Raw genomic sequence first — 15,141 nt, forward strand, 5'->3', positions numbered from 1 at the left:
TCACCTATTAAGTCTCCATTATCACCTGGCTTCTGCCTCCGTCTCCAATACCCCGTGGCCACTGTCCCAGCACTCCTCAGCCCTGCTGTGGCTACCTTGTCTCCCTCGGTGTGTCGTGTACGCCACGCTCTCTTTGCTCTTTGGATATGCTGTTCTCTCTGCCAGAAGGGCTGTTCTCTGCCTTGGTTATCCCCTGGCCCATCCACCTACCTTCATTCCTCTGGTCCCAGCTTGGAGGCCATTTTCTCCAACTTGAGTCAGAGGAACCCTAGGACACCCCAAGCTTCCCCCATGATCACGCCAGGGCATCACTGTTCATGTGTCCCTGTGACATGAATGTCCCAGGCTTAGAGGAATAAAGGAATGGGCGGGTGAACCAATGCTGTTCAGTAGGGAGGTACCAGCCTCCAATCCCCAAACAGAGAACACGGTACTGACCCCAAGACCGCAGGAGCTCCAAGGAGGGAGAGCGGGTCCCGGGGAGGATCTGGGACGGCAGGTGCCGCTGCCCAGCGGGGCTCAGGCTGAAGCAGCGCCCTCTCTGCCATTAGTCTTTTCCTTCTCAGACCTTGCTGCCCCTCCCCCAGAATTTCCGCCCCCGCTCCCTGATGCTCACCTACCACCTGGAAAATCATGGAAGTGGAGTGGGTGCCCTGGGCATTGGTGGCCACACAGGAGTAGTTGCCAGCGTCTTGGAAGCCCACGTCATCCAGGTTGAGGGTGAGGACTTTGTGGTAATGGTTATCATTGAAGTCCGATTGTTGAGCGATTTTGAGCTGAAGCCAGAAGGAATGGAGATGATATACTGAGGTTGATAAGGGATTGGAAAGCTCTGAGTTCAAATCCTCAGCCTTTAAGAGTGCTACTTGCCTGTTCTTGGCAAGGAACCAAACCCTAAGCCTCAGTTTCTTCATCTATAAAATAGGATTATACTGGCCTCAGCTCCTAGGACTGTAGTAAGGAGTAAATGAGATTCGCATGCAGAGGGCATAGGGCTGTGCCTAGCCCATTGAATGCAGTAATGTAGGGGGTGGTGGGGGTTTCTTAAAGCAGCCTCCTGTCATTTCCTCCTGTAACATTGCCCCCTTCTCCCTCTCTGAAAGCATCTGAAGTAGCCTTTGTATCCCTAGGCTTTGAAGGTAGCCTAGGAATGCCTTGCTAGGTCAGCCGTGAGCTCAAATCTGGCTCTGCAGCAAAGGTCATGGGTCAAGGGACCAGCAAGTGACCAGAGTAACTCCTCCCCCCACAGCAGCAGAAGCCTGAGTCCTGGTTCTGGGTTACCTACTGGCTGGTGGTGAGAGCTTGGTGAGTCCCCTCCCTTCTCTGGGCCTGGGCTGTGTCCTCAGCCTGGAGAGCCAGTTTGGGTTGAGGCTGGAGGTTCTGCCTACAGGGGTTAGTGTGCTGAAAGGATGGGCAGACTTCCCCTTGCCTGCTCCTCGGGGCTGACCTTGGTGTTTCCATGTTTGAGGAAGACGTCAAAGTCCACGTCCACGTTGCTGGATGAGCACACAATCTGGGCAGCCTCCCCTCGGATCCGCACTAGCTCTGCAGGCTCCAGTGTCAAGGTTGGGGGCCCTGGGAGGACTGAGGCAGAGACAAGGTCCCTGAACACCTAGGGCGGAGCTGTCACCCTGCTCCCTGCTGTGGGCCAGGCTACTGGCCAAGGTCCCCACCATTCTCCTATCCAGAACCCTGGAAGGCAAGCTCTATGCCTTGGTTTCCCCCAAAGCAAATTCTGTCTCCTAAAGAGACCTTGGGATGTCCCCTCTCTCTCTCAGTACCACCCACCACCCATCTTGGTCCACTACCACTCCATGCTCCCGACTTTTGCAATAACCCTCTTAAAGGACTCCCTGCCTCCCCTCTGCCCCTTATAGCCGAAGGTCCTCTCAGCATCCAAAGTGACCTCTGAAAAACAGAAACTGGATCATGCTTCTGTGCCGGGTAAACATTCAGTGGTTTCCTGTCACCCTCAGAATAATAGCCCAAAGTCCATTGTACCCCTTGACCTGTGTCCCTGCACCATGGCCACCAGGGCCGCCTCTTCCCTGAGGACCTGGCCCTCAGCACTCCCTCCTGGAATCCTTTCCCTCCCGGGTGGTGGAGGGTGGCTGTTCTCATCCTCCAGATCTTTGTTAGGTTAGGACTTTCTCCAAGAGGCCTCCTGTGACCAGCGTGGAGAGACCAGCTCTCGCCCATGGCCTGCCCTGGCTTCCCCAGGTGATCCTCTTGGTTCATCTCAATCCCTATCTACTGTCTCTCTAGTCTGACTCTCCAGGGCAATGTCCAGTCCATGCAGGGGACATCCCATAGCCAGCACAGTGCCTGACACACAGCAGGCATCGAATCAATCCCTGTGCCTGTGGCTGTGTTGAAAGACGCTCTGGGCCAGTTTCCCAAGGTTCAGAGACACTCAGGAGGCAAGGAGAGCGCTTTCCCTGCAAGGCTTCTCCACCCGCCATGCTGTCTCCTAGCTGTCGGGTTTGGTGTCTGTCCAGCATCTCATGGTGGGAGGTGATCTGCCCATGGTCAGTTGCTTCAGTGGTCTGCATCCCACCTGACACACCTCGCCCCATGGATGACTGTGGGCCGATTGGAAGGAAGACGTGCCAAAGGGAGACATCTGTTACCCACCCGCCCTCCACACCTGGCTGGTCCCCTCCTGCCCCACTCACCTTTCTGCACATTGAGCCGGATGCCAAGAGTCTTCACCATCCTGCCGTCCACCAAGGCACAGCACTGGTAGTCCCTGCCCTCTATGAACTTGGCCTTGTGGATGGTGAAGCCATACCAGGGTGAGAAGGAGTAGTTGGTTTGGGGCAAGACCGACCGGCCACGCACACGCATCAGCGAGACGCCCGCCTTTAGCGAGGGGTCGGTGAGCAGGCAGGGCAGTAGGGCATCCTGACCCTCAAACACTGTCACCTCCTCCGCCAACAGGTTCCAGGGCCGGACAGGGTCTGGGATAGAGGGGGATACAGGTTATAATGATTCTCCCTCCTTGCACAATTGGTGACAGGGAGGCTCAAAAGGCTGAGTATTTGTCTAAGGTTACACCATACCAGGGCCATTCAACCAACACTTCAGAGTGGGCTTCTGAATCAGATGCAGCTGGGTACTGATGCTGTGTGACCTTGGGCAAATGACTCAACCCTCTGAGTCTCTGAAAAATGTGCATAAACATAGACCCTACCTCACTGGGTTATTGTGAGGATCATGATAAATCAGAGACACTGCCATAGGTCCTTGTTTATAGTCAGCACTCAATAACATGCGGAGTTGGTTTATTCTGAATGTTAATAGGGGCAGAGCTCCTGGGCATTACAATGGAGCCTGTGAGGCCAGGCTTCTTGGAAGAGGGCTCAGAGTGCTCACCTTTGACGAAGAGGTGGATGGCGGCGCTGCCTGCCAGGGGGTCTCCGGGTTCCGTGCAGCGATAGGTCCCCGTGTTTTTGAAGGTAGCATTGTTTGTGGTCAGGACACTGCTGGGAGCATTAGGGTCCAGGGTCCAGTAGGGGAAGATGGGGCCATCCCATTCCACACTTCCGTTGCCCCTGCATCGCAGGGTGACTGTGGTTCCCGGCTCCACCACCAGCTCAGGGCCGCTGGGTTCAATTACTGGGACCCCCTGACCTGCTGAGGGGTGGCAGACAGCAGTGAGGCCTGGCGAGCACCCCTGGGCCCTCCCTGACCCTAAGATTGGTGGTGCTTTGGAAGGTTAGGTGCTGAGCTGGGGGTCACCTTGAACAAGTCTGTGCCCCTCTGGTCATTTGCTCAGCTCCCAACCCAATCCTGCTCAGGGATGGCCTGTCCTCTGAGACAGGAGGCCAGCAGCTTCCTTGGCTACTGTCCCACCTGTTCCCAGCCTCACGCCTCAGTCATCCCTGTGTGATGGCAACATTTGTCTCTCCAGAAGTGGACGCACAAGCAGCCATGTCACCTGTGCTGAGCAGAGGGTTCCCGCTCCAGCCAGGGCTCAAAGAAACAAAGGAAGACCCAAAGGAGTGGAACGTGCGTGGTCAAGTCCTCCGACTTAATTCACACAGGGAAGAAGGAAAGGGATGCAGGCTCTCAGCCCAGCCGCGAGGGAGGTTCTAGGTCTCCTGCTGCACCCACCCCCACCACGGCACACCTGGTCTGTAGCACAGTGGGAGAGCTCAGAAGTGCCATGCCTCAGTTTCCCCACCTGTAGAATGGGGGACAATAGTCATACCCATTCAGCGGCATGTTAGGTGGTTTAAAGGCATGGAGGTCTTGAAATATCCCCTGTGTCCACAAGTACTCCGTAAGGCTTAGTCACTCTGTCTATGACATAGGCCACGCCCCCAGCACCCCCGTCCCCACTGCTGTGTTTACTAGGGAGCCAATCTCTTTTAAGGAAAATTTTCTTGAAGGAGAAAAGAGAACTTGAAACTCCTCTCTGGCCTTCGGGGAAGAAGGCCCGTTGCCTCTGCAGTGTCAGCATTTTTTCCGGGGCCTAAAATAGGGGTGAAGGAGGGAAGTGAGAGCTGATTCACTGCCTGCAAGGGGCTGCCAGGCGCCCCCGGTCTGCGTGGGCGGAAACACATTGCTGGCGTCCCACTCGGCCCGTTTCCGCTCAGCCCTTCTACCAGGGATGTTCTCACTTCTGCTTCCTGGCCCTCCTGGCCACTGCCCCCGCTCCAGGCCGTGAGACCCCCGGAGAGGCAAGGCCATCTGCTGGGCTTCAGGACGCCCTAGGGCTGGCTCTGCCACTGTCCCCTGGCTACCCCAACCTTCCTGCTGTAGCCCTTTCTGTTTCTAGTGATGGGCACAGTGACAAGCCAGCTGAGGGTCTCAGGGCTTCCAAGGAATTCAGGGTTCTCCATTAATACTCCTTAACTAAGTGTCCCCCTTTGAAGAGCGCCAAATTGGAGAGGTATCCTCTCCCTAATGATTTCAGGATGGCTTACTTTATGTTCTGATTTCAAGTCTGTCAGAAATGTGCAGCCTCCTTGCCTGAGCTGCTGCTGCTTATTTTGATGGGGGGTTACCAGGGACTAAACCCAGGGGCACTCGACCCCTGAGCCACATCTCAGCCCTATTTTGTATTTTATTTAGAGACAGGGTCTCACTGAGTTGCTTAGTGCCTCACTTTTGCTGAGGCTGCCTTTGAATTCACAATCCTCCTGCCTCAGCCTCCAGATCTGCTGTGATTACAGGCGTGCGCCACCCTGTGGCTTGGCCCCCTGCCTGGGCTTCTAATCAGCAAAAGGGATTAAGTAAACTGTGCGTATTGCCAAGGCCAAGGGACACCTGGGGTTGTGGCTGCCAGCAAGAGGGACAAGTGTCATTTCTTGCAGTTTTGTGGCAAATCTCAACAGAGCCAGCACTGCCCAGTCTCCTACTCCCTGACACTCCAGGGCCCCAGCCTGGGCTTTCTTGCAGAGTGGGCGTTCACCAGCACAGGTTTGGAACCTGCTCCTCCCCTTGCCTGTTGGGGAGGTTGCTGTCCCTCAGAGCCTCAACTGCTCTGCTGAGAACAGTCCCAGGTCCCACCCCCCAGCCCTGCTGAGGAGGAGATGACAGGCGGCAGCCAGTTCCCAGCGCTGCTCCTGCCTGGGCCACTGTCGCTCCATTTCCAAGGTCCCTTCTGGGTGAGGTCCTCTGCTATCTAATTGTCAGCCTGCTCCGGCTGTGGTGGGGACCTGGGTTCCGGGCCTCGGCCTGTGTTCTTTTCTGGCCCTGCCTCTTCTCACAGGGCCTCTTCTCCCTTCCCCTTCCCCGCCTATTCCTCTGGCCCCACGTTGGCCTCCTGGAAATGTGGTCAGGGAGAGGCTCTGTCTTGTTTCGTCCTGCCCTGTCGTCCCAGATATTCACGCAGGACAGGGCTGACGCTCTCCACTTCCGCCCCCAACTTCCCCTTGCTGGCTTGGCTGGCAGGAAGGCCAGCCTGCTCAGCCCCCGCTCCCTGGGCCGAGGGGCTTGGTGAACAAGACCAAGGTCTTCCCTGAGCCTGTCCATTCTCCCCATCTCTAGTCTCAGCTCCCAAATATTCCCCATGTCCCAAACCTTCCCACCCATTTCCATTGCCTGACAGATGTTGCCGTCATCCGCTCCCAGAAGACACCCCGATCTCTTTCCAGCACCCTGAACACAGCCCCTCTTCATGCCAGGAGCCCATCACCTGAGGGGGAGCAGGGAGCCTCTCCCTGTCTCTAGGTGCTCTGGTACCACCCTGACCCTACGGCAGCCTCCTCTCCCACTTACCACTAGTCTGCTGGGATGAAAACAGGTTTCTAACCCTGTGTCCCCCATTTTTTCTTTCCTTTACAGCTGGACATTAGCCGCAGCACACCAGCCCTAAACACCCCCTCCCCCCCCCACTCACTGTGCCCACAGCTGTATCCCTGGGATAAGGATGAGACAAGGCTTTGAAATCAAACTCATGGAACTTTCTGGAGTGAGAAGAATAGCCTCTATGCTCACTGAGACAGTGGGTACGTAAGCATGTGTACTTGACACGCTGCACTGAAACATACATCTAAAAATCTGTGCTTTCTAATGCATATAAGTTGCATCCCAATAAGAAAAAGAACAAGCAGGCTAGCCACTGGGTTGGCTGTGCCAGCAAAAGGCCCTGAGTGTGCCGTCTCCTCAAGAGGGGAGAGACACACCAACTCCTCAGAGACCTCTGTGGGAGGTCAGAATGAGGCTGTCCTTCCTCCCACCAAGCCCCACCCACCCGAGACCCCTCTAAGTAAGCAGGCAATACAATAGGAAACAGCCTTGTTGGGCCACCTGTGGCCCACTATGTTTACTGGGCCAACAAGTCCCATCCTGCAGCCCCTTCCCGCTAGTTAGGCAGGGTCCTCCATGGAAGTTCTTAACAGCTGCTGCTGCCAGGAGTTTGGAAGTAGGGTGGGATCCCCATGCAGCTTCCCCTCCTGAGACCCAGCACCCTATGTCTGGAGGGGGCTTTGCCTGGGGAGATCCTCGCTGGTATTCCTCAGGGCCCCCTCTAGCCCTGTACCTCTCTCTCACCAAATCCCCCATTCCTGAGCCCTGGGCCAGAGAGGCCGGCCTCTTGTCTCCCCAGCTTAGTTCTCACTCCAGCTTCCCAAAGAAGGCCCTCTGCCCCTCAGGCCTTTCTGAGTCGAGCCCTGCCTGGAGCCTGGACTCCTAGGCTGGCAGAACAGGCAGAGCTGACGCGGCTCTCTAGACTTCTCTGCTCAGTGCAGGGCTGGACTCGCAGCCCACACATCTCCTAGGAACTTGTCAGAAATGCAAAATATTAGCTAGATACCTACAGAGCCACAGTCTGCCGGGTGACAAAATCCTCAGTCAATTTCCTGTACACACAGGACAGTTCCAAAAGTACTGCATTAATCTAGCCCAGCACCACAGCACCATATCGCCACCTGCCAGGGAGTCAACAAAGCCCTGAGAGTATCAGGGATTTGCTCAGGACACTTGGTGTGTTGATGGCTAAGCCGGTACAGATCCATGGCCCTAAGCCAGGCTGGTTCTACCCAACCCATGCTCTTCCTCTCCACTGCTTTTCCAAAGCCGATAACCACAAACCTGCAGCCCAGTGCTAGGGAGATGGACGCAGAATGTGGGGACACCCCAGAACGGGCTCTCAGAGCCTTTCACAGGCGGTCTCTGTCATACCCCCATCAAGTCCCCACTTCTGTTCTTACCATGCCAAACTGTGGTTGCCAGCAGGACCAGCAAAGTCCCGGGGCCCATGGACTCCATGGGGCAGCAGCAGGCTGAGGCAGGACTGGACGACGGCAAACCGGCTCCCAGATCCCAGCTCTGCTGGGATGGGGACCTCAGGGCACACGCTCCTCTCCACTGCGCTGGCTGTTTGTCTCGTTTTCCTCTTCCTCCTCCTGGGGCTGATCCTCTCCTTCCCCTTTTAGCTAGGCAAGTAACCACAGAGTTTGGAAATCTTGGGTCTCTAAAAGAAAACAAGCTGTGACCCCCAGGGGGAGGGAGTGAAGTCTAGAGCAGGACCAGACTGACCACGGGGGAGCTGGCCACACTGGGAGACCTCTGGAGCCACCTCCAAAGGGCTCCTGGAGAAGATGATGCCTAAGAGCAAGGCAGTCAGTCAGAAGCACAAACGGGGGGCTCCTTAGCAAATGGGAGGCACTGTTTGAGCCAAGAGAAGTTAGGTTGGTCTAGGAGAGCCTCATCATGATGGCGTGAGACTTCCATGCACACTTACCAACCTTGACATTCACACTCACTGTCTCCTTTGGTTCTCACAAAACTTTATGTGGCAGTATGATATTTATGATATTGTGATGTATATTTGTCATTATCCCCCATTTCTTGGTATTCCACTCCCCAAACCCTTGGAATCTTTGAGATTTTTGTCAGCCTACCAGGACTGTGGCAGCCCCTAGGCAGTTTCAGGGTGGGGACTAGTCTCCAGAAAGACCAAGACAGGATTAGAAGGTTGGGACTTTCAGCCCTGCCCCACCAGGTGGAGGTTCCCGGAGGACCACACAGCCCCATCTCTCATACTGTGGTCCATCTACCTCTTCATCTGATGAAGATGGGTACCCTTTGAAATCTTGTTTGTAACAAATCAATAAATGAAAATGTTTCTGTGATTTCTGTGAGCCACTCTAGCCAATTAATCAAATCTGAGGAGGGGTCTTGAGAACCCTAATTTATTGGCAGCTCATGGAAAGGTAGCTTCCCATGGGAAGGAATCTGAGCCCTCAACCTCTGGGACCTGAGCTATCTCTAGGTAAATGGTGTCAGAAATGAATTAAATTCAAAGACGAAAAGCTGGGCATTGTGGTGCACATCTATAATAGCAAAAGGGCTGAGGATGTAGCTCAGTGGTAAATTGCCCCCGGGATCAATCCTCAATATAAAAACAAAAAAAAAAAAAACAAATTCTTTCAAAAAAAATAGAAGATGAGGGAACACACCCTAACTCATTTTAGGAGGCCAATTATTATCCTGATACCAAAACCAAAAATAAATATAATTTGAGAAAAGAAAACCACAGACCAATATAGATAGACGGATACAGATGCAAAAAAAATGACAAAATATTATCAAGCCAAATTCAAGAGGATTACACAGAGCATGCACCATGACCAAGAGGAATTCATGCCAGAATGTAAGGATGGTTCAACATGTGAAAATCAATGAAATGTATCACATTAACAGAGTGAAAAATAGTACATTATCATCTCAATTGATGCAGAGAAAGCCTTTGACAAGATCTGACTGCCTTTGTGATTAAGAAATTATCTATGGGCTGGGGATGTGGCTCAAGCGGTGGCGCACTCGCTTAGCGTGCGTGCGTGTGGCCCGGGTTCGATCCTCAGCACCACATACAAACGAAGATGTTGTGTCCGCCAAGAACTAAGAAAAAATAAATAAATGTTAAAATTCTCTCTCTCTCTCTCTCTCTCTCTCTCTCTGTCCCCCTCTCTCTCTGTCCCCCTCTCTCTCTCACTCTCTCTTTAAAAAAAAAAAAAAAGAGAAATTATCTATATCTTGCTAGGAGCCACAGCAAAAGTATTATGATACATGGCACCTTTGTTTTAGGTGACTGCCAGCTAGCCATTGAGATGATATGATTATGTTAAGATTTACATTCATATGGAAATTGGACTCCTGCTGTTCACCTCAGCCTGTTATGGGACTCATGTTACGGGACTCCCGGAGAGTTCCCATTGGTTGGGGAAGGATAGTAGGAGGGTATTTCCGGGGGAGGTGGGGGGGTCGGTTCTGGTAGACGCACACGTGTGTGTGTGTGTGTGTGTGTGTGTGTGTGTGTGTGTGTGTGTGTGTGTGGACGGGCTGGCTATCGGAACGCACTCAGGTCACTGGCGGCCTTTTTAAAATAAAACTTTGTTTCTGCTCCAGCGGCTTGTGTTTCTGTGCCCAGCTGGGTTGCGGCAATATCTGACAAACTAGTAATAAGAGGGAACACATGATTAGGGACAATTTTGAAAACACCCTAACTCAATGGTAAGAGACTCAAAACTTTTCCCCTTAGATTGTGGATGCCAACTCTGATAACTTTTATTCAATATTGCACTGGAAATTCTGGCCAGAGCAATTAGGAAGAAAAGGAAATAAAGACATCCAAGTTAAAAAAGAAGAAGTTAGGGCTAAGATTGTAGCTCAGCGGTAGAGCACTCACCTAGCATGGGTGGGGCCGGGGTTCGATCATCAGCACCACATAAAAATAAAGGTATTGTGTTGTGTCCATCTACACCTAAAAAGTAAATATTAAAAAGAAGAAGAAGAAGTAAAATTATCTCAGACTAGGATTGTGGCTCAGCGGTAGAGCGCTTGCATAGCAAATACAAGGGTTCAATCCTCGGCACCACATAAAAATAAATAAATAAAGGTATTGTGTCCAACTACAACTAAAAAATAAATATTAAAAAAGGAAGTAAAATGATATCTATTCATAGATGACATGATCGGATACATAGAAGAACCCTAAAAAAATCCACAAAAATAAACTCTTACAGTTATAATAAGTGAATTCAGCAATGTTGCAGAATATAAGATCAATATTGAAAATTCACTCATATGTCTAAATACTAGTAATAATCCAAAAAGAAATTTTTAGTTCTCTTTTTCCTCCACATTTTTGGTTGGTGCATTATAGTAGTACATAATGACAGGATTTGTTGTTACATATTCCTACATGCACACCATATAACAATATAATTGCCAATATCACTCCCCAGCATTTACCCCCTGCCATCCTTTAGTCCCTTTCCTCTACTGATTTTCCCTTGATTTTCATGAGATCTGTCTCCACCTTCCTTTTGCTTTTCCACTCTAGCTTCCGCATATAAGAGAAAACCTTTCACCCTCGACCTTCTGGGTTTAACTTATTGTACTTAATATAATGGTCTCTAGTGCCGTTCATTTTCCTGCAAATCACATAATTTTATTTTTCTTTATGGCTGAATACAACTCCATTACATATGCACACTACATTTTCTTTATAATTTCATCCATTGATGGAACCTACACAATCAGTAAAATATATTAGCAAATCATGTTCAACAACATATTAAGCAGATTGTAAGAAGATTGCTAATATTTTATTGATTTTTTCTTGGTAGAGGTCTTTCACCTGCTTGGTTAGGTTTACTTCTAGGTTTCGAGTATTTGTTGAGGTTATTGTTTTTAATGGAATTGTTTTCCTGGTTTCTTTCTCAGCAGATGATTCCATAGCTTGGCTATTGTAAATTGTTCTGCTATAATCATGGGTATCTATGCATCACTGTAGTGTGCTGACTTTAATTCTTTAGGATAAATACCAAGGAGTTGTATAGCTGGGTCATACGACAGTTCCATGCTTAGTCTTGAGGAAACGCCATACTTATTTCCACAGTGGTTATACTAATTTACAATTCCATCAACAGTGTAAAAGTGTTCCTTTTTCTCCACATCCTCTCTAGCATTTATTATTATTTATATTTTTGATGTCTGCCATTCTGACTTGTATGAGATGAAATCTCAGTATAGTTTTGATTTGCATTTCCCTAATTGCAATGATGTTGAACACTTTTTCATACATTTGTTGGTTATTTGTATTTGTATTTCTCTTTTCTTTCTTGCTTTCTTTTTTGTTTTGTTTTGTTTTTTGTCAGTTTAATTAATTTGCTCATTTATTAACTGGGTTATTTGATTTTTGGTATAAAGTGTTTTAAGTTCTTTATATATTCTAGATATTAATCCTCTGCCAGAAGAGTAGCTAGCAAAGGTTTTCTCCCATTCTGTAGGTTCTCTCGTCACATTCCTAATTGCTTCCTTTGCCGTGAAGAAGCTTTTTAACTTGATGCTATCCCAATTATTAACTCTTGGCACTATTTCCTGAGCTTTAGGGGTCCTGTTGAGAAAACCTCTGCCTTTGCCTATATGCTGGAGTGTTGAATCTATATATTCTTCTAGGAATAGTTTCTGTTCTAATTCCTAGATATTTGGTTCATTTTGAGTTTATTTTTGTGCAGGGTGGGAAATAAGGATCTAGGTTAATTCTTCTATATATGGGCAACCAGTTTTCCCAGAACCAGTGGTTAAAAAGTCTGTCTTTTTGGGGCTGGGGATGTGGCTCAAGCGGTAGCGCGCTCGCCTAGCATGCATGCGGCCCGGGTTCGATCCTCAGCACCACATACAAACGAAGATGTTGTGTCCGCCGAGAACTAAGAAAAAATAAATAAATGTTAAAATTCTCTCTCTCTCTCTCTCTCTCTCTCTCTCTGTCTCCCTCTCTTTTTAAAAAATAAAAAAAATAAAAAGTCTGTCTTTTCTCCAATGTATGTTTTCAGCACCTTTGTCAAGGATCAGATAGCTGTAGATGTGCATGTCTGTCTCTGTGTCTTCTTCTGTACCATTGGTCTATGTGTCAGTTTTAATGCCAGTATTATGCAAGTTTTGTTACTACAACTCTGTAGAATAACTTGAAGTCAGGTATTGTGATGTCTCCAGCATTGCTTTCTTGGCTTAGATTTGCTTTATCTATTCTGGGTCTTTTATTCTTCCAAATGAATTGTAGGACTATTTTTTTTTAGTTCTGCGAAGAATGTCATTAGTATTTCGATGGGGATTGTATTGACCCTATATATTGCATTTGGTTATATGCCCATTTTAACAATATTAATTTATGCCTGTTTATGAACATGGGAGGTCTCTTCATTTTCTGAAGTCTTCAATTTCTTTTTGCATTGTTATATAGTTTTCATTGTAGAGGTCTTTCACTTGCTTGGCTAGGTTTATTTTTAGGGTTTTTACAATGTGTCTGTTTTTTGAGGCTATTGTGAATGGAATTGTTTTCCTAGTTTCTTTCTCAGCAGATTCATTGTTGGAATATAGGAAAGCTAGTGATTTTTGGTACGTTGATTCTGTAACCTGCTACTCTGCCACATTTGTCTGTTAGCTCTAGCAGTCTTTTGGTGAAGTTCTTTGGGTTTTCTAGGTGTAGAATCACATCACCAACAAACGGTGATAATTTGACTTCCTCCTTTCCTATTTTTATGCCTTTTATTTTCTTCTTTTGCCTAACTGCCCTGGTTAGAATTTCTAGCACTATATTAAATAGGACTATTGATAGTGAACATCCTTGCCTTGGTCCAGATTTTAAAGGAAAGGCTTTCAGTTTGTCCCCATTTATTATGAGGTTGGCTTTGGGATTTCATAGACAGCCTTTATTATGTTGGGGTAAGCTCCTTCTATTCCTAATTTCTTTAGTGATTTTATCATGAATGGGTGCTAAATTTTGCTGAAGACCTTTTCTGTATCTATTGAGTTTACTGAGTGACTTTTTTTAACCTTTATTTATGTGATAAATTTCATTTATTGATTTGCATATATTAAATCATCCTTGCATCGCTGGAATAAAACCAACTTAATCATAGTTTTAATCTTCTTAATATGTTGATGAATATGATTTGCTAATATTTTATTGAGTATTTTTGCATCTAAGTTCATCAGGAATATTGGTCTGTAGTATTCTTTCCTTGTTGAGTCTTTCTCTGGTTTTGGTATGAGTATGATACTGACTTCATAGAATGAATCTGGAAGTGTTCTATCTCTTTCTATTTCATGGAATAATTTGAATAGTATTGGCATTAGTTCTTCTTTAAAGGTTTTGTAGAATTCAACTGACAATTCTGGTTCTGAGCTTTTCTTTGTTGGAAGACTTTTTATTACTGCTGCTATTTCATTACAGGTTATTGGTCTGTTTAGATTTTCTAGGTCTTCTTGATTCAGTTTTGGCAGATGGTATTTGTCTATAAATGTATCCATTTCTTCTTGATTTTCAATTTATTGGAGTATAAATTTTCAAAATAGTCTTTAATGATCTTCTGAATTTTTGTGATGCCTGGGGTGATTTCTCTTTTTTCATCTCTAATTTTATTAATTTATTCTCTCTCTCTCTCTCTCTCTCTCTCTCGTTAGTTTGGCTAAGAACTTATCAATCTTGTTATCTTTTCAAAGAACTAACTCTGTTTCATTGATCCTTTGTATTTTTTTTTAAGTTCTGAAGTTCATTGATTTTTGGCTCTGATCTTAATTATTTCCTTCATTCTACTGGTTTGTTATTGGTTTGTTTTGTTTTTTCAAGGATTTTGAGATGCATTATTAGATTATTTATTTTGGATCTGACTTTTATGCAGGCATTCATAGCTATAAACTTGCATCTTAAAATTGCCTTTGGAGGACTATTATGTTGTATCACTGTTCTTATCTGAGTCCAAGAATTTTAAACTTTTCCTTGATATCTTCAGTCACTCATTTATCATTCAAAAATATATTTTTTGATCTATATGTATTTAGAAAATTTCCATATGTTTTTGTCATATTGATTTTTGATTTAATTGTTATGATCTGAGAAAATGCAAGGAATAATGTCATTGTGTTTTGTATTTGCTAAGAGTGGCTCTGTGGCCTAAAATATGGTATATTTTGGAGAAGGTTTCGTGAGGTGCCGAGATGAAAGGATATTCAACAGTTGTTGGATAAAATATTCTGTAGATGTAGATGTCTATTAACTCTATGTGCTTTATAATATTTTTCAAGTTCAAAGAGTCTTTGCCAAGTTTATGTCTTGATGTCCTAGTGTGTGTGTGTAATTACCAGTATTATTGTACTGGGCTCTTCGTCTTCAATTTAGGTAGTATCCCTTTTATGTAATTAGATGTTCCCACATCTTGGCCGTAAATATTTACTATTGCTATATCTTCTGGTTGGATTGTTTCCTTTACCAGTATTAAGTGAACTTCTTTGTGTCTTCTGATAAGTTTTGGCTTGAAATATGCATTTTCACACATTAGAGTAGCTAATCCTACCTGTTTAGGGGCTCCATTCACATGACATACCAATTTCCATCCTTTCACTTTTAGCCTGTGACTGTTTTGACTGTAAGATGCATTTCTTGCAAACAATATACAATTGGGTCTTGTTTTTTAATCCATTCTGCCAACCATGCCATTTTCCATCGAAAAGTTGAGAATATTTGCATTCAATATTATTATAAGAGATATTTATGAATTCCTGTCATTTTGATTTATTTATAATATTTAATTGGTCTTATTTCTCATTTTTATAACTACTTTTCAAAAGAGATTTGCTCATTTGTGAGCTCTGGGGTTTGTTTTTTATTTATTCTGCATGGAA

General features: G+C 46.7%; 1 protein-coding gene across 5 annotated transcripts in view; it reads right to left on the bottom strand.

Annotated features, from left to right (window-relative positions):
- The window catches only part of Csf1r (colony stimulating factor 1 receptor), a 56,523-nt gene that overhangs the window by 20,358 nt on the left and 21,024 nt on the right, over window positions 1-15,141 (bottom strand). For 3 of the 5 annotated variants that reach the window (XM_013358143.4, XM_078047655.1, XM_078047663.1), the window contains exons 4-9: window positions 10,142-10,216; window positions 7,662-7,886; window positions 3,376-3,636; window positions 2,676-2,960; window positions 1,448-1,584; window positions 617-776 (exon numbers count right to left, since the gene is read on the bottom strand). In XM_013358143.4, coding sequence (XP_013213597.2) covers window positions 617-776; window positions 1,448-1,584; window positions 2,676-2,960; window positions 3,376-3,636; window positions 7,662-7,886; window positions 10,142-10,148 — 1,075 coding nt within the window. In that variant the 5' untranslated portion in view covers window positions 10,149-10,216. The remainder of the gene's footprint in view (window positions 1-616; window positions 777-1,447; window positions 1,585-2,675; window positions 2,961-3,375; window positions 3,637-7,661; window positions 7,887-10,141; window positions 10,217-15,141) is intronic. The other 2 variants (XM_005324168.5, XM_013358142.4) reach the window with 2 other exon arrangements.

The sequence above is a fragment of the Ictidomys tridecemlineatus genome, chromosome 1, assembly GCF_052094955.1.
Source record: "Ictidomys tridecemlineatus isolate mIctTri1 chromosome 1, mIctTri1.hap1, whole genome shotgun sequence".
In the NCBI taxonomy this organism is placed as follows: Eukaryota; Metazoa; Chordata; class Mammalia; order Rodentia; family Sciuridae; genus Ictidomys; species Ictidomys tridecemlineatus.